The sequence below is a fragment of the Limanda limanda genome, chromosome 21 (genome assembly GCF_963576545.1).
Source record: "Limanda limanda chromosome 21, fLimLim1.1, whole genome shotgun sequence".
Taxonomy (NCBI): domain Eukaryota; kingdom Metazoa; phylum Chordata; class Actinopteri; order Pleuronectiformes; family Pleuronectidae; genus Limanda; species Limanda limanda.
The window spans coordinates 6,213,917-6,238,979 of NC_083656.1; the positions used below are offsets into that span (position 1 = coordinate 6,213,917).

Genomic DNA, 25,063 nt, shown 5'->3' on the forward strand with positions numbered 1-25,063 from the left:
TCACTGGCATCATCAGTTTAGGCGCCTTTTCCTATTTTTGTCGAAAACATCACTCCTCTCTCCAAACTCCAGAGGAATCATCAGGTAAAATTGGCTATAACGGCCGAAACCCTAGCATCCGACTTACTGCATGTTTCATACGGTTCATCGGATCCGTCTCCGCAGTCGTCCTGGGCGTCGCACACGTAGATCGACGGCAGGCAGCGCCCGTTGGCACACTGGAACTCTCCCGGTCCACAGGTTTTCTGGGCACAAGTCTCCGCATCCTCGTCGCTGCCGTCCGAACAGTCATCCACTCCATCACAGTGCCAGGACACAGGGATGCACTTCTTGTTTTTACACTGGAACTGGTTTTCCTGGCACCGATGGTCACCTACAGAGAAAGACTGAGGCTTCACCAGTGTTGATGGCTTCTCCTCACGAGGCCAACGCATTATATACTTTGAATTTTGAGGTCTGCGTGAATCATCATCTTACTGCAGAGAGCAGCGTCCTCGTCTGAGCTGTCGGGGCAGTCCGGGTGCCCGTCGCAGATGAACCCGGGGTAGGTGCAGTTTCCGTCTTGACACTGGAATTGGCCAATAGGGCAGACACGGGGGGTGCAGGTCTGAGGTTCATCTGAGCCATCACCACAATCAGACTGGCCATCGCACTTCCACCATATGGGCACACACCTAAAAAGAACAAAATAAGCAACACTTACTATGTTTACATGATGGCATAAACCCGATTTCGGCTGAAGCCTGGTTTCTCTATCCATGGGGGGTTAACTGCTCTATCTCAGGGTACATGGCACTGAGAAATCCGACTCTTGTCCGAAAAGCATTTCATACCCCGCTACGATAGGTGGCGCTGTTTTCATTACAGCTAGTGGTGATACAGCCATTTCCGCTTGACCTCGTCACCACTACCAACAAAAAACAACAACAGCCTCCAACTCAGCATGCGAGAAAGATGACGAACGGAGAGCAAGGTGAAGCTACGTCCCTCTACATGATGTTGTGCATGTTTACTCTAGGAGTACTGCGAATGCGAAACGGCGCATTTCCGGGTCACGGCCAGGGAGGGAGGGAGGGGGGCAGGATCTCAAGCATGCGCAAAGACGTCATCTCCAGTTGTTTTCTAGCTTCCAGAGTTACATGCGCGCGTTGTCCGATATACAGCCAAATCCGATCTACTTATCTGGGGGTGGTTATCCGACTTCAGTCGGACACAATAAATCTAGATTTGTGGAGTTACATGAAATGGATCTTCGATTGAAACCCGACAACGCCAGAAATCGGGTTTCAATCGGACACATGTAATCGAGTGAATGAGAAACCTTTTTGATTTCCTTCTACTATTGCAACCGATATTTGCATTTATATTAAAATCTATATCATGGTCCACCTCTCATTGTCTCCGCAGCGGAACTGGGTGCTGCTGCAGTCGGCGACACACTGGATCTTGAAGCCCACCATGAGGCCGATGAAGTGATCGGGACACTGGCAGGAAGCTTGTTGCCCACCGGGTGCGATCAGACACAGATGACTGCAGGTCAGGTAATGGGAGGAGCAGGGGTTCTCACCTGGGAAGTGAAATAAGTAAAAATAAAGTGACCACCAATAAAAACTTTAGGAATATAAACATGCACAGTTGTAATTGTCATACTTCGAGGCTGCCTGTAGGGGTGGTAGACATGGATGTCGTAGGGTCGGTGTGTGTTGTTCCCCATGACTGTGCGCTGCTCGCCGGTGTACTTGTGGGCCTTCTCCACCGTGTGTGTGTTCCGGTCAGTCCAGTAGACCCAGTCCTCAAACAGGGAAACGGCAAAGACGTGAGGAAGAGTACCGCCAAAGGCCCGGTGCCGGTTCTGGCCGTCCATATCTGCAAAGCTGAAGGGGGGACACAGTGAGTGGTTGGTGCACGGTGGAGAAATTCAAGCTCCAGATATTCAAATCTATATTCAACATGGACTCACTCCAGGAAGTTAAGGTGTGAATCAGCAAAGAAGATCTTGTTGGTGGTGTAGTCGATGGTCAGCGCGTTGGGCCACTCCAGCTTGGTAGTGATGATGGCGCTGATGTTGCTTCCGTCCATGCCAACTCTGCCGATATAAGCTTCGTCACCCCAATCGGTCCAGTACAGCCACCTGAGAAACAAAGGCCATGATATTTACTGTGCTTCCCTGGAACAGCATGGACAATGTGGGATTACGTAGTATGACGACAAGAAGTTAAAGCGATACTAAACATCAACTCTAAAAATCGAAAGAGCTATTTTTGTGTCTGAGTGTGAATGTGTGTGTTCGTACCCATATTTAGGGTTGACGGCTACAGCCCGAGGTCGGCTGATCGTGTAAGTGGAATTTCCATCCGTGAACGACCCTTCAAGCAGCCTCTTTCGGTAACGCCCATCCAGCTCCATTACATGAAGTGAGCCGTAATAAGCATCCACCCAGTACAACTTCCTGCAGGAGACAGAGAACGTTTCCATCAACATCCCTGAAGCATTGTTTCAGTCATTGTATACAACAAGAACAATCTTTAACATTTTAGTTTCTCCCACTTCACACACCTGCCCACCCAGTCCAGCGCGATGCCCTCGGCTCCTCTAACGTCGTCGTCCGTCACTGTCTCCCTGTCGGTCCCGTCAAATCGGATCCTCTCAATCTTTCCTATCCCTGCATCCAGCCAATAAAGCCTCTTCTCAGAGTGATCGAAATCTAATGCCACCGCATTCGACAGCCCCTGCAGGACTATGCTCAGTTGTGACCCATCCGTGGTCATATTGCGGATGTAGTAGCGATTACTGTACAACAGGTACGGGGCAACGCCGCTGTTCTGGCGACAGGTGCGACCATCTGCCTCTCGGATGTACCCTGGGGCACATTTGCAGTGGTACGAGCCAGCAGAGTTCTCACAGATCTGGCTGCAGACGGCCGGTGTACTGAGACACTCGTTGAGGTCCTCGCACGCTTTGCCGTCGGGCATGAGTTGGAAGCCGGGGTTGCAAGAGCAGAAGTAACCGGTGACGGTGTCGGTGCAGACCTGGGCACACTGGTGGACTGAAGGGTTTCTGCACTCGTTGACTCCTGATAAGAACGAAGAAAGAAGTGCAGATTGATACAGATTCATGACTAATGAAGTATGAGTGTACAGGATTATCGCAGATTTAAACTCATTTAAACGATTCAGATGCCTATTCTGGTTTAGAAAGAAACCTGTTTGTTTTTGAGAGATGTTGTTCTTCCACTTCACTCCCATTCATTTACATTAATAATAACTTTCTATTTCTCTCACCACAGCCTTTTTCGTCGCTGTTGTCCTGGCAGTCCTTCTGTCCGTTGCACACCTTGCTGTTGTCGATGCACTCGCCTGACTTGCACATGTAGTGTTGGGGAGCACAGGTGGGCTGTGGCGTGATGCACAAGCTGTCCTCTTCATCGGAGCCGTCGGTACAGTCGTTCTCGCCGTCGCAGGTGAAGGAGGCGGAGATGCACGCTCCGTTGCCACAGGTGAACTGATTGGTCTTGCATGTGTCGTAAGTACAGCCCAACTCATCGCTACCGTCCCCGCAGTCGTTCACACGGTCACAGCTGGAGAGGAGGAGAAAATATATTAATTAATTAATTTATTTATTTATCTATGATCTCATCAACTCACACAAAATTCCTACTTACTGGAAGGGAAGAAAGATGCAAAGTCCATTGGTGCAGGCAAACTCGTTCAGGTGGCAGGTTCGATTGGGGCAGTTCTGGAGCTCGTCCGCCGCATTGGCACAATCTTTCTCCCCATCACACAGAAAGCTTAAGGGCACACAGCGGGGGTGGCCGGGATGCCAGGTTGGGCAGGTGAACTGGTCGGAACTGCAGGTACGTTGTCCTGCAGGGGACAGAGACAGAGAATGAGAAGGGTCTTTGGGGAATAGAGGATTTATATGCGTCAAACCATAACCCACATTTAAAAAACTCAAATGATTTACTCAAATTTCTAACCTAGCTTCTAACAAATCATACAAAATACACAGATAACCAACCATGCCCTCACAAATGATTGTCTAAATTCGATCTCACCACATTGAAGTTCAAAAGCCTCATCACTGTTGTCCCAACAGTCACTGTTGCCATCACAGACCATTGACTCGGGGATGCAGTTTCCATCGGTACAAGTGAACTGGCCGGGGTTGCATGTCATGATCTGGCCCTCTGCACAGGAGCAGACAAACAGGCAATTTTACAGAGGCATTAAGTGATCGACTCTAATCATAGAATATTCACATTGTACCAAAAAGCTGGAAAATATAACTTTACACTGGTTTGATTCCTGCATTTAAAATTCGCTACGACACTGTTAAATACTTTTGATTTAGATTTATGTTTATTGTATGTTCTTGAAATATTGAGCACTAAACATCAGATTAAAAATGGATAAATAGCTGCTATTAAATACTTTAACCAACCTACTTCGTACATATACAAAAAACACAATAGAAATAAGAAAATAAAACTAATAGTGACAAGAGAGACAAAAGCAAATGAGTCCTGTCAAACTACCAAGATGAAGAATATGTTCTTTGAATGAATTTTGAACTCACCACAACCTGGAGGTTCATCTGTCCCATCAACACAGTCTCTGGTATAGTCACACACCCAAGTCTGAGGGATACACTTCCCTGCATCGCAGCGGAACTGGTCAGGAGAGCAGGTGCGACCCGCTGTAGTCGAGTAACACACGCGTGATGTTTCGTAGATTTAGACTCACGTTGGTAAAGCATGAGCTTCTCACGGCAGCAAAACCTATCCTGGGTGTTCAACTTACCACAGAACAGAGGATTCTCATCGCTGTTGTCTCCGCAGTCGTTGTAGCCGTCACACAGACTTTCAGGGTAAAGGCAGATGTTGGTTGAGTCACACTTCACCTGACCAGCAGGACACGTTCTGTCAGCTGAGGAGGGCCGGGGAGGACAACAGGGGTCCGGGTCAGATATAAAGATACAGTTTATATGCCTGTTATTTAGTAACATAGAGTCACGGGTGGAAGGTGCCAAGTGCAACCGTAATATTCAACTATCTGGTTTTGAGAAATGCTTTGCTTCAACTCAAGTTACTGAGGAAGGAAAGATGGTTATTCATGCATGAGGTGGCTTCAGAGCAGAATGACTTCAAAACCTGTATTCCAATCTTGCTGTTGTAACAGAAAAATATCTAAAATTCTACTATAACCGATTCCTCAGTGAGTGAATCGATCCCATGATCGGCCTATTCACTACTCACGGCAGTTGATCTCGTCAGAGGTGGCATTGTCCCTGCAGTCGTTGCTACCGTCACAGACAAATGCTGCGCTGATGCAGCGTCCGTTGCCACAGGTGAACTCGGTGGTGGGGTTGCATGTGGGGAAAGGGCAGCCCCTCTCATCACTGTTGTCCCCACAGTCGTCTGTGTAGTCACAGGCGTAGCTGAGCGGCAGACAGCGGCCATTGTCGCAGGTGAAGTCCGTTGCTGAGCAGGTGTGGAAAGCTGCACAGGAGGAAACGACAGACAGGCTACATCTATCCGTCCAATCAACGCTGCCGTGCTGTTCAAGGGTTAGATCGAACTTCCTTTCTTACCACACACTCTCTGCAACTCGTCCGAGTTATCGTGGCAGTCGTTGAAGCCGTCGCACTTCCATCGAGATGAGATGCAGTCCCCGTTGAGGCAGGTGAACTGCTCTGGCTGACAGCGTTTCCCGTTGTCTTTGATACAGTCTTTTCCGTTGTTTGCGAGGTACCAGTTTCCCTGATGAGGACACTGGCACTCTGGACCCAGGGGACCTGCAGGAGAGGTGAGGGAATTGAATAATTCAGGAGAAATTCATGGAACATAGATAGCTTTATATTTTGTAGATCTTTATGTGTCTTTTTATTGTTTAGGATGGTCAGAGTTCTCTACAGTCACTGATGTCTGAAAACGTATTAATGCTGCCTTTATGTATGTACTTCAAAAGATATTTATATTTACATTGAATGCAGAGTACAGACAGAAGGCTTTACGTATCTTAAGTTGAGCATAAATTAGCCTCTAGTGAGCGATATATTTTCCTGGTTTCCTACCACCCAGGTTGTCTCTTACCAGGAACACAGACATGGCTGCAGCCTCCGTTGAACTGCAGACAGGAGCTAGAGCAGCTCTCTTGCTTGGATGCACTATAAACATGGATGTCGTTTGGCCGGTACTGCAGGTCTTGGGCCAGCACTGTAAATCCAGAGCCATCTTCCTTTCCAGCCCTGAAGACGCCTCTCTCAGTCCAGTCAGTCCAGAAAATGTCCTGCTGGAAGACAGTCATGGCGTACGGGTATTGGACGCCCTGCATGATCACTTGTCGATTCTGACCAGTTAGAGTAGACCGCTCTATCTTGTCTCTGTGGGAAGGACAAAGGGAGGAAAGAAGTTAAATCTGAGCTGTATGGATTCTGCTGCAGCAAAGTATTTATAAAAGACTGGACATACAATGAAGAATCAGCCCAGTAGAGCATCCTTTCTTTGTAATCCAGAGACAGGCCATTGGGTGAAGTCAGGCTGCTGTTGATGATATCCGTACGGAAGTTTCCACCCAGTGTGGCCCTCTCGATCTTCGCTGGGACGCCCCAGTCAGTCCAGTAGAGGTAACTAGGCAGAAAGAGAGCCCATACTTTAATGATGCTACTTAACCAGTCTCTGGATATTTGCTTGTGATATAGTGATCGGTTGCTTTTACCCATAGCAGGGGTCGACAACAATGCCTCTGGGACGATTTGCATGGGCGATGATGGAGCGATTCATCCCGTTCACTCCAATGGACTGGACATTACGTGAATAGTAGTCAGTAAAGTAGAGACGCTTGTTGACCCAGTCATAGGCCAGTCCCTCTGGATCATCCAAATCTGCAATATAACACAGAGGTGAGGATACAGTAATAATTAGAGATGCAAATAAATGTGGATCTAAAACAGAGTGAGAGAGAACAATGTAAATACAGTGAAAATCAATGCTGAACTCACTTGTAGCTATAAAGACAGGTGGGCTGGTGATGGATGTTGTAGTGATGTAGCCAATCCTGCTTCGCCCGATCCCCATATACTGGGTGAAGAAAATCCGCTTCTCCTTGAAGTCATAATCCAGCGCCATCGTGTTGTAGCCTGAGTTCACCGCTGGATAGGGAGTGCTGTGGTCCGCAGGGTCTAACCTCAGGCTACTCAGTGTGTAGTCAGTGGTGAAAATGAGAAACTCGTCCAGGCCATAACCACATGTTACCCCGTTAGTCAGGAGCGACCCATGTGCGCAGCCACATTTGGGTTTCTCCTGGCCTGGGAGGGCGAAGCAGAGCTGCTGGCAACGTCCGTTATCTTCTCGACACGGGTTAAAGTCGACCTGGTTGGCAGATGTGGGCTGGACATGAGCATCAAATATGGCGACGTCCATCAGCCCATCAAGACTGTCTCGTATGACCTGGTTACAATGCAAATAATAATGTTATTTAGTCAGGAACACAGGAATAGAACATTAACAACAACATTGTTAATTTGTCCTGAATTGACTCTTAATGCTCAGTGTGTTGCTCTTGTTATATCCTACATCATTACTTACAATACTTTTTTTTAGGCTAATTTGAATCTTACCTCCGGCTGGTCGGTGTTGGCTGGGTCCTTACTGGCCTGGAAGAGCTTCCCCAGCTTCTTATCCACCCACAGCATGTGGTCTCCAAATATAGCCAAGCCTGTGGGAGATGGATAACGACTCCCGTACCTGACAATCTGCCTCTGTGTCCCGTCTGTGTCCATGCGGGAGATCATATCAAGAACATCATCCGTCCAATAGAGGAAGTTGCTCGTGTAATCAACGGTGAGGCCGCGAGGTGAAGCCAGGCTCTCTGAGGCCAGCACCGTGCGGTTGGTGCCATCCAGCAGAGCTCGCTCAATTTTAGGTGTTTGGCCGCCATCTGCCCAGAAGAGGTAGCGGAGCTTGGGGCTGACGGCCAGGTCACGGGGTTGATCCAGGGAGGACTTGAGAAGAATCTTTCTGAAGGTGGTGTTGATGGCAAGTACCTCCAGGAAGGTCTCGCTGTCAAAGGCGTTGGTGAAGTATAGGTTACCTGAAGAAGTGAAAGGCCAAGAGGGAATGAAGAGAATGTTAATATCAGCAGCTATAGTGACTGACTGGGTCAAATATGTTTTTTTGCTCCTAATGCCCCATTCTAAAGATAATGTAGAAATAAAGGGATGGTTGGATGGATGAGTGGCCTCATACCTGCAATCCAATCTATGGCGAGGCCCTGAATGCCTCTTTTTCCAATGCCTGAGTTGATGACACTGCTGTATCCGCCTCCATCAGTTTTTGCTTTAAAGATCCCTCTGTACGAGGTGGAGGTGGAGTTTTCAGTCCAGAAAATAGAGCCAGATTCAATATGGAGGTCCAGTTTATCCTTAAGGGAGTAGGAAGCTGCGAAAGAGGAGATTGCTTGTTGCAGTAACTGATAATTTTGTATTAACAGACTGTACAATATGCAGGAAGCAGGATAATAAGGTGGAATCAACATACTTCCACCGACAGGAACCATAGCCTCCGAGTGGTCTGAGCTGTTGATGTGGAAGCCACGGATGAACTTGGGGTTGGAAACAATGGCGAAGGATTCAAACTGTTCGCAGCGGGAGCCATCTTGAGAGGGGATAAAGCCTGTGGTGCAGGCACAGGTCTTCTGATTGTCTGGTTTGGGCAGACAGAGGTGAGGACAGCCCCCGTTGCTGGAACTGCAGGCATTGGTGGTCCCTGCTGAATCTGAGTGGAGAATAAAAGACAAAGTTGGACGGGGTAATAGCGCTGAAACACATCATATCTGACTTTATCCTAATCCTGTTCTTATCATTTTTATGTTACGTGGGGAGAAAATCCTCTATTATCTAAACTCAGCAAAATTGGATTTATTTTCTGCAACGTTTGCTGCAACAATAGATTTGTCTCTCTCCCTAAAATTTAGAGTTTATTATGCTTATCATTACTATCTTAGCATTTATCTGTTGTCAATTTACTTTGAATAATCATGTGTGAAGGGGATTTAAAGGTATGAGTTTCTTTAATTACCAATGTCTTATCAATTAATTTAGAAGACAGGGAAATCTCCGAATCTTCAAGAATGGAAGCTTCTTTCTAATTTTGATTAAAGTAAAGTAATCTTCAATTTTTTAGAAAGATCTATGAGGACTGTAAAGGCCATATGAACATAAAAGCTACACTTAAAAGATGAAACATGAGTCGCCCTGTTGTGTGGTGTCCTTGAAGAGGACACTAAGCTCCTACTCACTCCCTCACAGGCAGTCTGGCACTAATTACCTGTTGCATAATAAACAGCATGAAGGATGAAAATCTCAAGGACAGACAACAACGACTGAAAAAAATATCTGTAGATCCACCTACCGTCTCTGGCGTGCACTTTGAGAGCACGCAGACCGGACATGCCACTCCTCATCACCACCATGTTGGCACCGGTGTCCTTGTCTACCCTCTCAATGACCTCGAAGTCCAGGTCTGTGTAGTAGAGGTGGTTCTGGTAGACCGTCAGCCCCCAGGGATGGGACAGACCACTGACCACCGTCACCCGGGTCACTCCGTCCATGGTGCCACTTTCGATCTGGGCAAAGAGAAAAGAGGTTGCTGAATGTAACCATGGTAAATATGCAAAAACAAGACTAAATATTTAGACTGAAGATGACATGACATCAACAAAAAAACACAGCTAACACTAAAACATCCAGTATGTGTACACACCACCCCAGAGCCTGATACACCCCAGTACAGTTTTCTGACAGAGACGTCAGCAGCGATGAATCCTATGTTCGCCATGTTGCCCGTGTAGAGGTTCCTGGGGTTTCCTCCGTCCATGTCCGAGCTGCCAACCTTAGGGGGAACGCCACTGTCCGACCCCTTGTCTGTCCAAAACAATTTCCTACAGGGACAAGTTTGGAGAGTGTAAATACGATAAACAACAGAACATCATCATTTACACGATTGAAAAATAGAGAAGTCTTTTCGTCCATGCTAGTTAATTGAAATAAGACAACGAATAGGTTGTTATAGTTTCTTCTCTCAGTGGACAGATGCTTTACCCCCGGGCTGGATCCAGAGCTATTCCAATGGGTTCTCCCACTCCCTCAGGTTTGCCAGTGGAGGTGATGAGGGTCTTTCTATAGTGTTGGTTCCCATCGACACGGATTACCTAAGTAAATTATTAAGCTTTATTTATAAACTTGCACAATGAAAAAAGAGAAACAGAAATTAAGAGAGAGAAAGTGGGAATCGAAATTGAATAAAATATAACATGCACATTTAAATAAACATAATAGATAAATACAACATTTTTTATTCAGTCCAACCTTTACATTTGAGGATAGGATCTGCAACAAAGGGCTCTAGTCTCGTCTCAGAAAGTGCTTACCTCGATGGTTTTAACAGTGGGATTGGTGTAATACATTATTCGGCTTATCCAATCAAAAGCCAGACCAGAGGGTGAGCCCATGAATGCAGCTGGAGCAAACTCCGACCTGTTGGTACCACTGGTTTTCACTCTCCATATAGAACCCTGATATCAGAGCAAAATCGGACACAGTTAATCAAAGCCATCCTCAAAGCTCCAGAATCCAGTGTTTTAATTTAAGCCCTCCACTTACAGTGCCCTGCACCCAGTAGACAAATTGCTCCTGGTCGTCAAAGTCGATGTCCCGCCCCTGGCTGATGCCTGACACCGGGGCCATTGCATTGTTTGAGGGGTCAGCGGGGTCCAGAGGGATCCCAAAAATCACAGAGTCTCTCACCACCATCAAGAAAGGAGCGTCATCTAGAGCAGAAAAGGACAACACAAGTTGAGAGGAAGACAATTCTCACACAAAGGGATCTCAAGCTGTTTAGAGGCTATAACAGACTTATTACAGGAAATCATTCATTCAGACGTCTCCATTCAGACGTCTCCATAATATACAGCACAGACACTTACCTTTGATACATGTGCGTCGATCAGCTTCCAGCTTCCAGCCCGACTGACAGTGGCAGGTGTAGTACCTGGGTCTCAGGGCCGACAGCAGGCACAGCTGAGTGCACATGTGTTCTCTGCATGGGTTGATGGCTGAATACAAAACCACAATGTCACCTTCAATTTTGACTTTTTGATTTTTATCTGTGTATGATTAGGTACAGATCACAATTAAGAGTTCGTTTTATTTAGGAGTAACACAACATTTAAATACAATGAAAAAAAATATAAGTAAGTCAATTAGATTTGCTGTTTGATTGAAAATTACCATTGGGTTGTTTGTTGGGATGGTCCATCACGATGCCCATGGGTTGGTAGATATTGTTCATCAGAGTGGTGATGTTGCCACCGTGGAACTTGTTGGTCCTCAGCACTTTGCTGGTGTAGCGCTCGGACCAGTAGATGCTGTCCTCGAAGATGGTCATGCCGTGCGGGTGCTGGAGAACCTGGAGTGAGGGGGGGGGATGCAGAGGGGGGAGGGACTTTTTACGACTTGATTCAAATCTCAATTTCTGCCTCACAGTTCGATGCCTCTGCCAACTGGTCTTGCTGCAGTTTTACTTTATTAACCAACCGAGGTTGAAGGAAAAATGTAAAGCTTTACATGTCTTTTACATTTTTTTTCATGACTTTGATTTATCATTTAATTTTGATTAATGATTTGTCACCTTCCTAAATAACGTAATTGAACTGAACCCACCAGGTCACTTGCCAGGACCTGTTGGCGGTTGTTGCCATCATAGTCACAGTAGTCAATGTATTTGAGGTAGGCGTCTGCAAAGTAGACCCTGCGTGTGGTGTAGTCCAGGGCCAGGCCGTTGGGCCAGTAGAGCTTCGTGCTGACGATGACTCGTCTCATGGATCCATCCATGTCGGCCCGCTCGATCCTGGGATTCTGGCCCCAGTCTGACCAGAACATCAGGCTGGTGCTGGGAGGAAGGAGAGTTTAATACTCAAGAGGGTTGAAAGACACCATTTCATAAATTAATCTGAGGGTTCAAAGTCATGTTTTACTAGTTGCGAGGGTCCAGAACTAGTCCCCGGGGGCTGGTGACGTTCTTATTGAGGAGGACTTTGCGGAAGCGACCATCCAGAGTGGACACCTCAATGTTCTCCATGACAGAGTCGGTCCAATAAAGGTTCCGACCCACCCAGTCCACAGCTATACTCTCTGGCACCATTAAACCAGTGGAGAATACCTAGAAAAAAAGACATATTTAATCCCGGCCATGATACGAGTATCACAGTTTTAATCAAATACATCTGTGTGATAATTTCTCTTACTTCCTGTCTGTCGGTGCCATTCTGGTTGGAACGCCATATCTTCTTCTGTGAAGCATCTGCCCAGTAGATTTTGGAGGTCACGCGATCAAAGTCTACGGTCACTATGCTCGAACCGCTGATCACTGGATGCATCAGGGGTGGTCTCATATAGATGCGGTTGGCGATTATCTGGCTACGCTTAGCAACCAGGAGTACAGCTGCTATCTGGTCTAAAGGCAGAATACAGAACATATCTTACTGCTGTGTTTGCATTTAGCATATAACTGTATTAGTATCTTAATATGTTATAACTTCTTTTAAATTCCTGTATATGCTGCATTTATTGAATTGTGACGCTTGCTGTTTACCGGCAGCTTTGCAGGTGCGTCCATCGGGCTCAAGGAGGTAACCATCCGAGCAGTAGCACCGGAAGCTCCCTCTCTCATTGTAGCACTGCTGGCTGCAGAAACCGGGGATCAGACATTCGTTGATGTCCTCACAGGTCTTAGAGTCGTTGAGTTGAAGTCCTGGAGGACAGGTGCACTGAGCCCCAAAAGGTCCTTGGACACAGTCATGACTGCAGCCACCGTTGTTCAGCACACAATCATCTTGGTCTTCATGAAAGAACATATCATTGAGTTAGTGAGAAACGAACTCCATTTATTGTTGGCGACTTTTGCTTTGATTTAATTTCTGTCAATTAAGTGTCAAGGCCATTATTTTTTGTAATAATGCATATTTTTCCTGTCAGTTTCTGCACATTTTGGTGTTTTTGTCTCTTTGAGGTCATTTTGTACCTCTGCAACCATTTTTTTATATTTTTATGCCACATTTTATGCCGATCTTCATGAAGTTTTTTAGTTTTTGTGTTTAAGAATGTACTTTGTGATTATGTTGAAGTGATTGAAAGACATATCTCATGATAATGCAAGACAGAAAACTCACTGCAGATTGGTGACTCGTCTGCTCCGTTGGGACAGTCCCTCTGTCCGTTGCACACCTTGTCCAGGTCTATGCACGCCAGGTCAGTGGGGCACTGCCACTGTCCGGACGGACAACTGAAAGGAGGGGTAGGGCAGTTCTGTTCATCGCTCATGTCCCGACAGTCATTGTCACCATCGCACAGCCAACTTGTCGGGATGCACATTTTGTTGTTGCACTGGAAGTTGTTGGATCCGCAAGTGGTAGGTGCGCAGGAGTTGTGTTCGTCTGAACCGTCCTCACAGTCGGGATGGCCGTCACACTCCCACTCGCCCGGTACGCAGAGCCCATCGGCCTGGCACTGGAACTCATCACTGTGGCAGAGGCCTGGTCCTCGAGTGGCTGTCGGGTCCAAAGACATTAAAAATGACTGAAACTGCAGTGAAACATTTCAGTGATTTACAGAAACAGAAACAGAAAAACAAGAAAGTGGTGTAATATGTTTTCCATTGCATTGATTCACATTATTAATCACATTACAAACCAAAATGAAGATAAAAGGTAATTGTTAGTAATAATGGACATAAATCAGAACACCAAGTGGTGCAATCAATCATAATTACATCACTAAAAACACAATTTTCATAATCGTTTTTTAAAATATATATTCAAAGTCTGTGTTGTCAGCTTACGACAGTCTCGCTCGTCAGAATGGTCCCTGCAGTCAAACACCCCATCACACTGATATCCCGTATTGACACACTGGTCCCCACTGGCACAGGCAAACTCATAGGAGGCACAGGAAAACTCTGAAAGTGAAGAAGAGTGAAAAAGAAGAGGGAAAAGATAAGTAAACACAAAGTTATCTCTGTTATACATAAACGATCAACATAAACTGTGAAGTTATATTGATGTCCATACCACAGTTTTTCTCATCAGATCCATCAAGGCAGTCCTGGTCCCCATCGCAGACGTAGGAGTTGTGGATACAGCGGTGGTCGGGACACAGGAAGTAAGTGGGGGGGCATGTAGTGATGGTTGAATCTGCCAGTCACAGATATAACAGCCTTTTTTAATATATTTTAAAAAATGTCTGGAATTACATGAAGCGCAATCTCAAAAAGACTGAAATGATAATGGGCTGATGGCCACAGGCTTACTGCAGTTCCGTTCATCAGAGCCGTCGCCACAGTCGTTGTCGCCGTCACACAGCCACTGTTTAGAAATACACCTGCTGTTTTCGCAGGTAAAGAAGTCGGCCGTACAGCTGGTAGGAAGATGAGTGGGACAGCTATTCTCATCAGAACCATCGCCGCAGTCATCCATGCCGTCACAACGCCAACCGGTCAGGATGCAGTGCTTATTGTCGCAGGTGAACGCTTGTGGAGAGCAGGTCGCTCCTGGTAAAGAAATAAGAGGAAGGTACTTGGATTAAAATACTTGTCTTTACTCAATAATTCTCCTAATCCTCATACGCTTTTATGAGACATCCACCTGTATCTGTGCAGTTGGCCTCATCACTCTTATCTATGCAGTCGACGTTCCCATCACAGCGGTAGGAGTTGGGCCGGCAACGTCCTTCATCACACTCGAAGGCGTTGTCCCCACAGATGTTGTCAGGTGGGATGACGGAATCGTCCTTGATGCAGTCCCTCTGGTTGGCCTGGAGTTTCATGCCATATGGACAGCCGCACACTCGACTGAAGGAGGGGGTCGGGAAACAGAAGTGGCTGCACAGCCCGTTGGCCACCACATTGCACCGGCTGGTTAACGCTGTCGGGAGGATGAGGGTCAGTGGGTTTTTATAGATAATGATATCTACCTGTTCAACTAAGGCCCTGGACCTGCAGTCATTGTTTGACACATGCAATATGGATATGATCGTTTTTGTTAATACTCTCCCGGCTTACCGCAGTCACATCATCTTGATCCAGTTCATGTTTCTCAGTTATCTAACCTTTCACAATTCTGGCCTTTACTTAACCTCAGTTACTATAGGAAGGGAGTATTGGACTCCAGTGTGTGGACTTACTGCTGTGAAGGTCGGCTGTGTAGGCCTTAACATTCAATATCCCAGTGACTCCTTGTCTGATCATGATGTTTCCTCCTCCATCCCTCTTCCTCATCTCGAATATTCCTCTGGTCCGTGTGTCAGACACGTACAGGTAATCTATGTTGAAAATAGATGGAGAAGACAGTGGTAAAGGCACTGAGAAAATAATACGCATTCACAAAATATAATAAGTGAACTTGAGCTGTAGTAAAGTCATTTTAGAAAGTGCACAATGAATGGAATATTAATTTCATTAGTGTCCCGCTGTGTTGAATATGCACAAGAATGAAATCTAATGTTAAAAGAAGAAGAACGACAGAAATTATTATCCTAACAACAAAGAGAGATGAGAGAGGGATTTTAGATTTTACTTTGACAAAAGCAGCAGCAGATGAGGAGAGAGTGAGGAACCCACCTGAGTAAATAGTGAGAGAGAAGGGTTGAGTGATCTGGCCGATATTGGTAAACACCTGTCTGTCATAGCCTTGGATGCCAATGTGACCAATCTGGTACAAGAGGGAATCCACCCAGTACACCCTGTCCATCCTGTCGAAGACCAGTCACAAGCAATTCATTAGTTCATTTAAACGGAGGGTCCAATCAAAACTCATTATAATAATTCTTGCTTTTAATCGTTTGCAGGAATCAATTAATGTTTCACTCTGAATCTTACACGTAGTCCACAGCGAGCCCGTATGGCCATCCCAGTGTGGTGTTGACCAGAGGAACAGCATTGCTGCCGTCAGTGTAGCCCCTCATGATGACCGCTGGACGGTACCAGTCAGACCAGAACAAGTAGCTGTTAACATGTGAGGGGACACGTTGGAGGCGGATTTATTTATTTCAATGTACTTATGTGCAACCATTAAAAGATTGAATTGTATATACGCCTGATAACTTTGAGCCCTCACCCAGCACTAGGATGCACTGCGATTCCCTTTGGGTTCCTCAGGCCCGTCACAATGTCTCGTCTGGACTTGTCTTTGACATTGAAGGCCACCACCGTCTTGTAAGAGCTTGTGGTCCAAAACAAAACATTGGAGGTCCAGTCATAAGCCATGGCATCAATTACTCCCACTCTGTAGCCTGTCAAAATCTGTTGGGCTGACAATGCACAAAGGAAATCAGCACAGTGAGATGTGACTTAAAGGATGATGATAAAAACGTGTAGCTTTTAGCATTGTGTTGTTTAAGCATTGGTGTTTCATTACACATATGCCGCAAAAACTCACCCGTGCCATTGAGGTTTGACTTATAGACAAGTCCTTTGGACCTGTCGTTGTAGAAAATTGCCCCCTCCTTGCCGTCAAACTCGACAGCAGAGCCAGAGAAGGAACTCCCAAGGCCGTGGATGGGCAGGGTGACGTCCTCCTGGAGGGAAATGTTCAGTGGGATTCCCCGCACCGCAAGAGAGGTGGCAACCAGCAAGTAGTCCTTCAACTCTGTTTAAAGGAGGGGCAGTGGTTACTGGCAGGGAATCAGACTCTCTAAATGTGACTATAATTACGTCCCCTGCATGTTTTACTGTTTCTTGTAAATAAGTTGTTGAGTTGAGATCATATTTGAGAAGGAAAGACATTATATAACAATGTACATTATTGTTTAAATCAAAAGAAACCGTACTAAAGCAGGACCGACGGTCTGGCTGAAGGTCGTAACCGTGGCGACACTTGCAGCGGAAGCCAAGGCCGTCATTGTCGGAGCGGTGACTCAAGACACAAATGTGCTGACAGCCGCCGTTGTGTTTGCCACATGGGTTCATCACTGCAAGACACAACACGTGTGGTCATTCCAGTGAACAGTGAAGAAGAAAGACCTTTAAGGTGAGAGGTGCACTTCCTCACCAACAGGTTGCAGGACAGGGTGTGAGACAACAACATGACCCGGCTTCTGCGCGGTACGATAAAGAAGTGAAGGGTTGCTGCCGTTGAACCGGTTGGCTCTCACCACACCCATCTTGGTCCAGTCAGTGAAGAACACGTGGTCTTCAAACACAGCAATTCCAAAAGGATGCGGAGCCTGGGTTCCACCATTAAGGACAATTTTCCTGGAAACAGCAACACCAAAGAATGGCCATCGAGGAGAAGACAACATTACATGCAATGGATGCAATGTCAAGTTATTTCCCAGATAAGGGCAAATCTTCAACCTTTACCTGTCCAGCCCACTGTAGGTGACAGTCTCCACGGTGTCAAAGTGGCTGTCAGACCAGTAGACCCTCCGATTGACGATATCCAGAGTAATTCCTGTCGGAGTGCCGAGTCTAATCTTCACCAGCTCCAAGCGATTACTGCCATCCATGAAGGCACGTTCCAGCTTCACCTGCTCAGTGCTGGTGCCCATGTCTGTGAAGAACATGTAGCTGCAGACACAAAGTACAGACATGAAAGGATGCTACATAATGCCAGTAAAAATCTCTGACAATAATAATGAATTCATCAATCGGATTCATTTGACATCTTGTAGAATTGCTAAGCTGATTCATACTGATATCAGGACTAAAAGCTTCTAAACCCACCCCACTGTGGGGTCCAGGGCGAGTCCATGAGGCGTATGCAGGTTTTCAGCCACCAGTGTGACCCGATTGTCTCCATCGTAGTCACACATGTCGATACGCTCCACCATGGCCTCTAAGACATAGAGTTTGAAGTTGATCCAGTCCACAGCAAGGTTTTGGACATTGTGGACCGAGACAGTCAGAATCTCCTTGATGTTTCCCCCATTATAGTTAGTAGAATACACCTAAAAGAAAGATGGAGTTTGGAATGAGTCTCGGTATCGCTTCAATAAGGCATTTATTGTCGAGAATACAACTTATAACTGCTTAATTTCAGTGGTGAATGTTTGCAACCATACAAAGAAGACATGACAAAGGGTAAAGAAGACATGCTCCGACAATGATCCAGTCTGACCTTTTTGGTATATGTATCACTCCAGAAAATGATGTCACTGCGCGAATGGTAGGCCACGCCCACAGCATAACCTTTGCCCTGAGACGGCACCAGAGTTCTGACGAGGCGTCCGTGGATATCTGCCATCATCACGTCTCCCCCGTTTGTGAAAATGAGCTGTGGTAGTCCAGCTGGAAAACACACACACTAGACTTCAGCAGTGAATTCATTTTTAGAAAGGTACATGAACACACAGAAAACCCACTTGTGTTATTGTTAAACATGAGAAAAATGTATCTTTCAGTAAATGCTTTTGTGCGCTTGTACAACACATCAGCGATTACATGGTAGTGTCTTCTTAAATATGTCACGTACTATCTTTACTCCATTGATAGCAGTAGCACAAAGATATTGTATAAAACTACGACTCTGTACCTGATATATTGGCTTTGCAGATATGACCCTGCTCCAGGAAGTATCCACCAGCGCAGCTACAGTGATGTGTCCCAGGACGATCCTCACAAAGCTGGTCACAGATCCCCCAGATCTGACAGTCGTTATAGTCTGGGCAATAAAAACAGGCGTAGGGTGAGAATATCAAACAGTTATTTGGACATTAAATAAAGATGGGGATTTTTGTTTCTTTAGCGAGGGAAAACATTCAATGTTTAAGAACCTTTTCCAAAACTGCGTGAGCTCTAGGTACCTGAGAATCGACTGCGATCAACGACTCAGCAACTGTAGATAAATATGAAAAAGAAACATACCGACACAGGAACGACTGTCATTGGCTACAACGAAACCATCGGGGCAGTAGCAGGCGCCTCCCTCAGGAGATGGGTGGCAGAAGAACTCACAGCTCAAGGTGGAGCAGCGATCCAGGCCTGTATGTGAAAATGGACATCCTAGTTAAATTGAGGTCAGATCACTTCAGGTTTCTACTGTGATCATTATCATGGCAGAACATTATCGGAACCACATGACCGGCATCACAGCCACCAGTAAATGATCGTGTTAAGTCAGGTGTGAGAGCGGCGATAAGGAAGGGAAAGCTTATAAATACTGTCCGAACAGCTGACTTCCAACAAACATGGGTATTATACGGCCATAACGTCTAAACTCGTGCTCCTGCATTTATAGTCCTATCAAAGTGAGGCACATGTGAGGCAGCCTACGTTCGACTCTCTTTTTACAGCAACAGTTAATTCAGCTCATTTAAATTTCAGTCCTGCTGGTTTCCTCTGATCAGGACTTTGTTACTGTCAGCGTCAAGGCTAAAGAGAAATGAAAGTAGTCAGATATAGCAGCAGTATTATGTGAAGAAGTACTGTGTGACTTACTGCAGGTTTGCTGTGCGGTGGAGTTGTTCTCGTCTGTTCCTCCGGGACAGTCGGGTTTGCCGTCACACACTTTGCCCACTGGTATACATGCTGTAGAGCCCGGGCATCCCCACTCACCAGGGTAACAGTCCCGAGAGTTGCTGTCTGAAAACCCCAGAAACACTCGTTATTATGATTTAGGAAAAATTTCCAAGGGCCACTTTTTAATTGATGCTAAAAAAAGTTTCTAGCCTTTGAGGAGGGGATAAGAAACAATTCAAACTGCTCCAAGTATTTTGTTGATGTGTATTTGTTTCTATTTTCAATACATTTTTCATTTGTGCAATGTTGCAAAATAATCTTCATGTTGTATCAAATGTTCTTGTTCAAGGTAATAGTCCACCCATAAGGAAAAGTTCTCTCACCACATCCTTTCTCATCACTGTAGTCCCCACAGTCGTTGAACTTGTCGCACACCCACTTCTGAGGAATACAGCGACCGCTGGAACACGTGAACTCGTTGCCGCTGCAGCTTGGATACGCTGATGAACAAAGTAACATTTATTCACGTTTAATTCTTGCCCTTCTCCTTCAATCCAGTAAGATTTAGGTGAATTGGCAGAAATTAAATGTAAAAAGTCCTGGTGATGTTTTCACTGGTGTGCTTCATCTAAATTGTACAAATTAATTTTTTTATTTACATACTATTTGTTTACACCAGGAGGGGGTCCTCTCTACGGAGACATGCAACATGCAACTTCACCACTAGATGTCACTACATTCTACACACTGAACCTTTAAAGTGACAACGTTTACTGATTCATTTGAAAGCCCCTTTTGAAGAGGAAAATGTATATTTCCACAAAGTTTGTGAATCTCAAATCCAACTGTTTAGCAAATTATACATATATCAACAGAAAAGTAACTTCCAGTTTAGCATTATTAATACTAACTACAATGTTGGGATATCAGTTTGGGCTTTTCGCAATGAAACTTCATCAGTTCAACACTGACACTTGATCAGTTCACACTGTCTTCTGGGTTGTTGCACATTTATTTCAATTGATTGTTAACTGTAGACATCAAACAGGCCTGTACATTGTCTGTCGGGTCATTGTTATCCTTACCACAGTCTTGTTCATCACTGTTGTCCCCACAGTCGTCCCAGTGGTCACATACAAAGGACATTGGAATACAGTAGCCATTTGAACACTGATACTGGTGGATGGGGCAGTGCTGAGTCGCTGAAAACCAACAGAGTCAAGACATTTACAAACAATCTGTCAATTGCTGAAACCCACTGGAAATCAAACTGGTTCTCACTAAGTAAACTAAAGCAGCCTCAATTTGTACAAATAGCTTGGATAACCCTGAACAGAACATGGCCCACAACTTGAAATGAAATTACGCTGCATTACTTTGAACATGGCCTGACTAATAAACTTCCAAATGAGTCTATAGTAAATTATCTTCATGTAATGTCTACAGGGGAATCTGTAGATCTCAACCGTAATTTCATAAACTATAACATTTTCGTTTGGGATGGGAAATGATGCAGATTCGATCATTTTTTTATCAGCTCCAGATCCATCACGCTCAACTCACTGCAGTTGAATTCATCAGAACCGTCTCGACAGTCCTGCAGTCCGTTGCAGTGCTGAGAGTTGTTATAACAGGCCCCGTTAGCACAAGTCTTCTCAGTGCAAGGAGGGTAGTCTGCACAAAAACAAACATATTTCAATACCAACATAATATCTTATTAAACAAAATATGGAAACACGTCCAGTATGTAAGGTACAGTGTGTTCAGTTCCCAGTAGAAGTCTTACTGCAGCTGTTCTCGTCAGAGTTGTCTACACAGTCCTTCACGTGGTCACATCTGTAGCTAACTGGGATACACTGGCCCTCCTGGCATGTGAACTGGTTCGAGCTGCAGGTCTTTCCCCCTATACCAAGAGAATATGAATGGGGTTTGATAAGGAAAATACTATGATGCAGGAAAATTATACTTTCAGTTAACAGAATGTGTAAAGGCCAGATTCTCCATTCTCTAATATAGGTTCATTTGTTTGTCGTTCTGAAATGGAAAGCAATGAACAAAAACAAACCAGGAAATAAAAACAGAAAAACCCACGAAAAGGACGGAGCTCATTAAGTTTGGCCCCATTTTTTCTTATTTCTTTGTTAACATTTGATTACAGGCCTGTAAATATAGTTTAATTTGAACTCAATGAATATCAAATAGCATCAGTTTCAAACTGAGATGATGTGGCCACCTAGTGGATGAACTCTTCTCTATGGTCGCCTGTAAGCTTGTGCTCATGTATGCACAGAGCTAATCATCAGGATAATTTTTTTATATCACAGGTATGTTAACAGTCAGCATCAATCAATCAGCGTACCACAGCTTCTTTGTTCGTCCGAGCCATCGCTGCAGTCCTCCTCTCCATCGCAGACGAATCCCAATGAAATGCATTCACCACTTGTCACACATTTGAATTGCTGTGAGGTGCACGACGGACTCGCTGCCAACAGAACAATTGAAAAGTTGACCCTTTATCGGTCACATATTCTGGTGGATATCCAAAATCCCTGAAACACTGGATTCTTATAATGGATTTGCTTGGTGGCCACTGTGCGTGTTTTCAGCGACTGGTTGTAATACTCACGACAGTTTAGCTCATCCGAGTCGTCTGTGCAGTCCTTGGTTCCATCACACCTCCAGGCTACGTTTATACACTGTCCACTGCTGCACTGAAACTCAGCGCTTCCACAGCTTCCTGCACAAATCACACACAGCGGCAAAAAGTCACCATTTATGTTTTAATTGGTGCAATGTGATCTTGTCCTGGTTCAACATCATCGGACACGCTTTAGGCTGCATTGCACTTTCAAATGTATAATGTCCCTTGGGTGAAAAGTAAGTTTATTTTACTGTTTCCTTGACAAATGAGTTACTATCTTTATGACAGATGCAGCTTTTTAAACCTCAAAACATGTGATTTGGCCTTTAAAGGGTAGTTAATTCTTCACCTTGAAAGAAGAGTCCACCCTTTGACCTGAGAGAATTCAGGCAATCATATGAGACAGATAATTGTGGACAGTTAGGACCCAATAAAAAAATGTAATTCTTACCACAACATGAAAACTTTGAGAAGACTACAAAGTAATGTTATATACCAATGGTATTATTTCAGGATATTCATCACTATGCGAAGATAGTTTATGAGGCAGAGGGTTACCTTGTACACAATACCTTTACATCACATATCAGTGAATCGATTACAAAGTCAAAAGAAATCAAAATAGTCAATAATTCTAAGATTTTGTTTTATCAGACTTGTTACAACTCTTTTGAGAGTAAATCTCTGAAACGTTTCTGAGCAGCCAAAATTAATCAAAGTAACGATCAAAGGTTAAATCCATTTAAACTCATTTCGATAAAATTGGCAAATATCAAGTCCCGCAAATTATAATCTTCTACTTATAATATTTTCCATTTGCATCCCAACAGATTGGACATTAGAAAATGTATTGTATTCAAGATCAACACGTACCTTGAGAAAGGTGGATTCCTTGGGACAGCAGTAGAAAAGACAAAAGATGAAGACCTTCAAAGGCCATCATTCAATAATCAACCGTACTCCTCACTTCTCTTGCGTTCAGGAGTAAATTTAATATAAAGTGTGTCCTCTCAATCTAAATCTGCATCCTTAATCCAGACCAGCAGGAGGAGGACTGGGACTGAGACGTATGACCCGGAGGAAACAGCAGACCAACAATGTGACATGGGAGTAATTTGGCTTTTTATGGCTTTCTGCTTTTACATAAACTTCATCTAAGATTAACTTGTTCTTGTTGGTATGTTGTCTACATCAGCAAGAAAAAGTAACCTCTCATTTTTGTGTAACAGTGAGGCAAGTAGTTAACAATGTCTTTGGTTGAAACCGGGATAAAACAGACTTTAGTACCTTTTATTTGATTTTGCATCCACGTACAAAATAAAGGTTCATTTTAACACAAATGACATGATGTATTTACTTTATTATCTGAATTCCTAATCAAATGTGATCATGAGGGTTTTTCACCAGCCCTTCATTGGATTTTCACAAGAACACAAATTATAACTGATGATTTTATAGTTATATATAACGTATAGTATAGCGGGATATACAAATCTTTACATCTCAAATATGGTACAAGGGTGTGTGTGGCACATATTTAATGAATTGTAACCATATTAACCTGTGATAAATATATTACCTTTGTAGCTGTACACAGGGAAGGGTGCAATGGACAATATTAGTCAGCCACATAGGTATCTTTATAAAAGCAATAAGTTTTGAATGCAATAAAAAAATTTGCATTATGGGAAGTGTGAGTAAGACTTTATTATCAAATCAGCGCCACATTATAATGTCATATTGACACTAATTAAATGACTTGCAGCCTCTGCTGGCTTCTTTATTGTGCGTTTACAATGTGTGACCTTAAAACGCAAACGTTGCTTAATCGGTTTATTGTGCAGAAGAAACGAGAGCATATTACTTTGCAGCAAAGATCAAGAAATGGTCGCGGTTGTTACTGAAAGAATTAGGCAAAAACGCTATCAATAACTGCTGGTGGCAATTTGCTGGACGAGTGAAGGCCTCTAGAAAAGTCTGGAACTCCTCACAAAACTAAAATTAAGCTAAGACAGTTAATATATGGATCTGCTCTGTCGGGGGCCACAGCAACGGCTCATCAGATCAAATGTTAAATTCCTGCAGCACAGAACATTTGTCCCTTGAACTCATGGATTTTGCTGGTTGTTGTATTAGAGAGACAGTTTTGCAAAAGTAGAGAATCTATAGAAATTCTGTGTAAATAATGATCATACTTTTTATTAGATACTGTTTTGGTTTCTGTTTCTTCTCATGTATTCTAAGAATGCTTTATATATTGGTTAGACCCAAATGTTATATTGTTTGTGTCAGTAAAATAAGTAAACCAACCGGCCTCCGTGTTTCTGTTGTTGTGTGTTAATGAGGGAATGACGTTTGTTAAAGTGCAGATCGAGAATTATTATTTTAATTGACCTTAATTGAAATGAAAAAAAGTGTTTGAGTCGTTTCTTTGACATGACACCCTGAATGAATTCAAAATTCAACCCAACTCATTTATCCACCTTAAGGTTCCTAAATCCTGTGGACGCACAAACCCTTATGGAGTGTATTATTGTACTGTGTACTAATTGTCAGCCTTGATTCATTTGCAAAAGTGTTAGACTTTGGCTCCCTCTAGCGGTAGAACCAAAAAAGACAGTCTTGGGAACAGCAGCACTTTTGAGTATTGAATTTACCTTCATGCATTACCTACCATTTGTGTAAATCAAATATATCCATATATAATCAGGAATCATTTTTTCATTTTAATATTACTGTTAACCATTAACACGTAAAATAAAACCGGCAAAATGACTCGTTCCTTTTTCTTCAGGTAAAGAATGTGTGAGACAACAAAAGAAGTGGAAATCCCTTTATTTCAAAGTAGTGTTAAATCCATGAACACCATTTGTGGTTTAGATACTTTTAAAAATCATCTTATGGTTAAATGAAAT

General features: G+C 44.3%; 1 protein-coding gene across 1 annotated transcript in view; it reads right to left on the reverse strand.

Moving 5' to 3' along the window:
* Positions 1-23,088, reverse strand: part of lrp2b (low density lipoprotein receptor-related protein 2b) — a 32,768-nt gene extending 9,680 nt beyond the window's left edge. Inside the window, exons 1-57 of the mRNA XM_061095404.1 lie at positions 23,022-23,088; positions 22,134-22,244; positions 21,867-21,989; positions 21,294-21,410; positions 21,071-21,181; positions 20,593-20,709; positions 19,891-20,007; positions 19,487-19,630; positions 18,914-19,030; positions 18,582-18,710; positions 18,168-18,337; positions 17,774-17,997; positions 17,411-17,617; positions 17,100-17,302; positions 16,879-17,019; positions 16,488-16,697; positions 16,167-16,359; positions 15,929-16,054; positions 15,671-15,801; positions 15,235-15,372; positions 14,697-14,975; positions 14,363-14,602; positions 14,124-14,246; positions 13,895-14,011; positions 13,227-13,604; positions 12,650-12,895; positions 12,303-12,511; positions 12,033-12,217; positions 11,719-11,947; positions 11,287-11,464; positions 10,983-11,111; positions 10,660-10,826; positions 10,428-10,571; positions 10,099-10,208; positions 9,761-9,938; positions 9,410-9,623; positions 8,537-8,773; positions 8,246-8,437; positions 7,618-8,090; positions 7,000-7,447; positions 6,717-6,882; positions 6,470-6,628; positions 6,092-6,381; positions 5,590-5,793; positions 5,255-5,497; positions 4,800-4,925; positions 4,576-4,695; positions 4,055-4,186; positions 3,662-3,863; positions 3,282-3,577; positions 2,557-3,073; positions 2,294-2,449; positions 1,961-2,131; positions 1,651-1,874; positions 1,390-1,567; positions 478-674; positions 128-373 (exon numbers count right to left, since the gene is read on the reverse strand). Coding sequence (XP_060951387.1) covers positions 128-373; positions 478-674; positions 1,390-1,567; positions 1,651-1,874; positions 1,961-2,131; positions 2,294-2,449; positions 2,557-3,073; positions 3,282-3,577; positions 3,662-3,863; positions 4,055-4,186; positions 4,576-4,695; positions 4,800-4,925; positions 5,255-5,497; positions 5,590-5,793; positions 6,092-6,381; positions 6,470-6,628; positions 6,717-6,882; positions 7,000-7,447; positions 7,618-8,090; positions 8,246-8,437; positions 8,537-8,773; positions 9,410-9,623; positions 9,761-9,938; positions 10,099-10,208; positions 10,428-10,571; positions 10,660-10,826; positions 10,983-11,111; positions 11,287-11,464; positions 11,719-11,947; positions 12,033-12,217; positions 12,303-12,511; positions 12,650-12,895; positions 13,227-13,604; positions 13,895-14,011; positions 14,124-14,246; positions 14,363-14,602; positions 14,697-14,975; positions 15,235-15,372; positions 15,671-15,801; positions 15,929-16,054; positions 16,167-16,359; positions 16,488-16,697; positions 16,879-17,019; positions 17,100-17,302; positions 17,411-17,617; positions 17,774-17,997; positions 18,168-18,337; positions 18,582-18,710; positions 18,914-19,030; positions 19,487-19,630; positions 19,891-20,007; positions 20,593-20,709; positions 21,071-21,181; positions 21,294-21,410; positions 21,867-21,989; positions 22,134-22,244; positions 23,022-23,088 — 10,999 coding nt within the window. The remainder of the gene's footprint in view (positions 1-127; positions 374-477; positions 675-1,389; positions 1,568-1,650; positions 1,875-1,960; positions 2,132-2,293; positions 2,450-2,556; positions 3,074-3,281; positions 3,578-3,661; positions 3,864-4,054; positions 4,187-4,575; positions 4,696-4,799; positions 4,926-5,254; positions 5,498-5,589; positions 5,794-6,091; positions 6,382-6,469; positions 6,629-6,716; positions 6,883-6,999; positions 7,448-7,617; positions 8,091-8,245; positions 8,438-8,536; positions 8,774-9,409; positions 9,624-9,760; positions 9,939-10,098; positions 10,209-10,427; positions 10,572-10,659; positions 10,827-10,982; positions 11,112-11,286; positions 11,465-11,718; positions 11,948-12,032; positions 12,218-12,302; positions 12,512-12,649; positions 12,896-13,226; positions 13,605-13,894; positions 14,012-14,123; positions 14,247-14,362; positions 14,603-14,696; positions 14,976-15,234; positions 15,373-15,670; positions 15,802-15,928; positions 16,055-16,166; positions 16,360-16,487; positions 16,698-16,878; positions 17,020-17,099; positions 17,303-17,410; positions 17,618-17,773; positions 17,998-18,167; positions 18,338-18,581; positions 18,711-18,913; positions 19,031-19,486; positions 19,631-19,890; positions 20,008-20,592; positions 20,710-21,070; positions 21,182-21,293; positions 21,411-21,866; positions 21,990-22,133; positions 22,245-23,021) is intronic.
* Between the last annotated feature and the right edge of the window lie 1,975 nt (positions 23,089-25,063).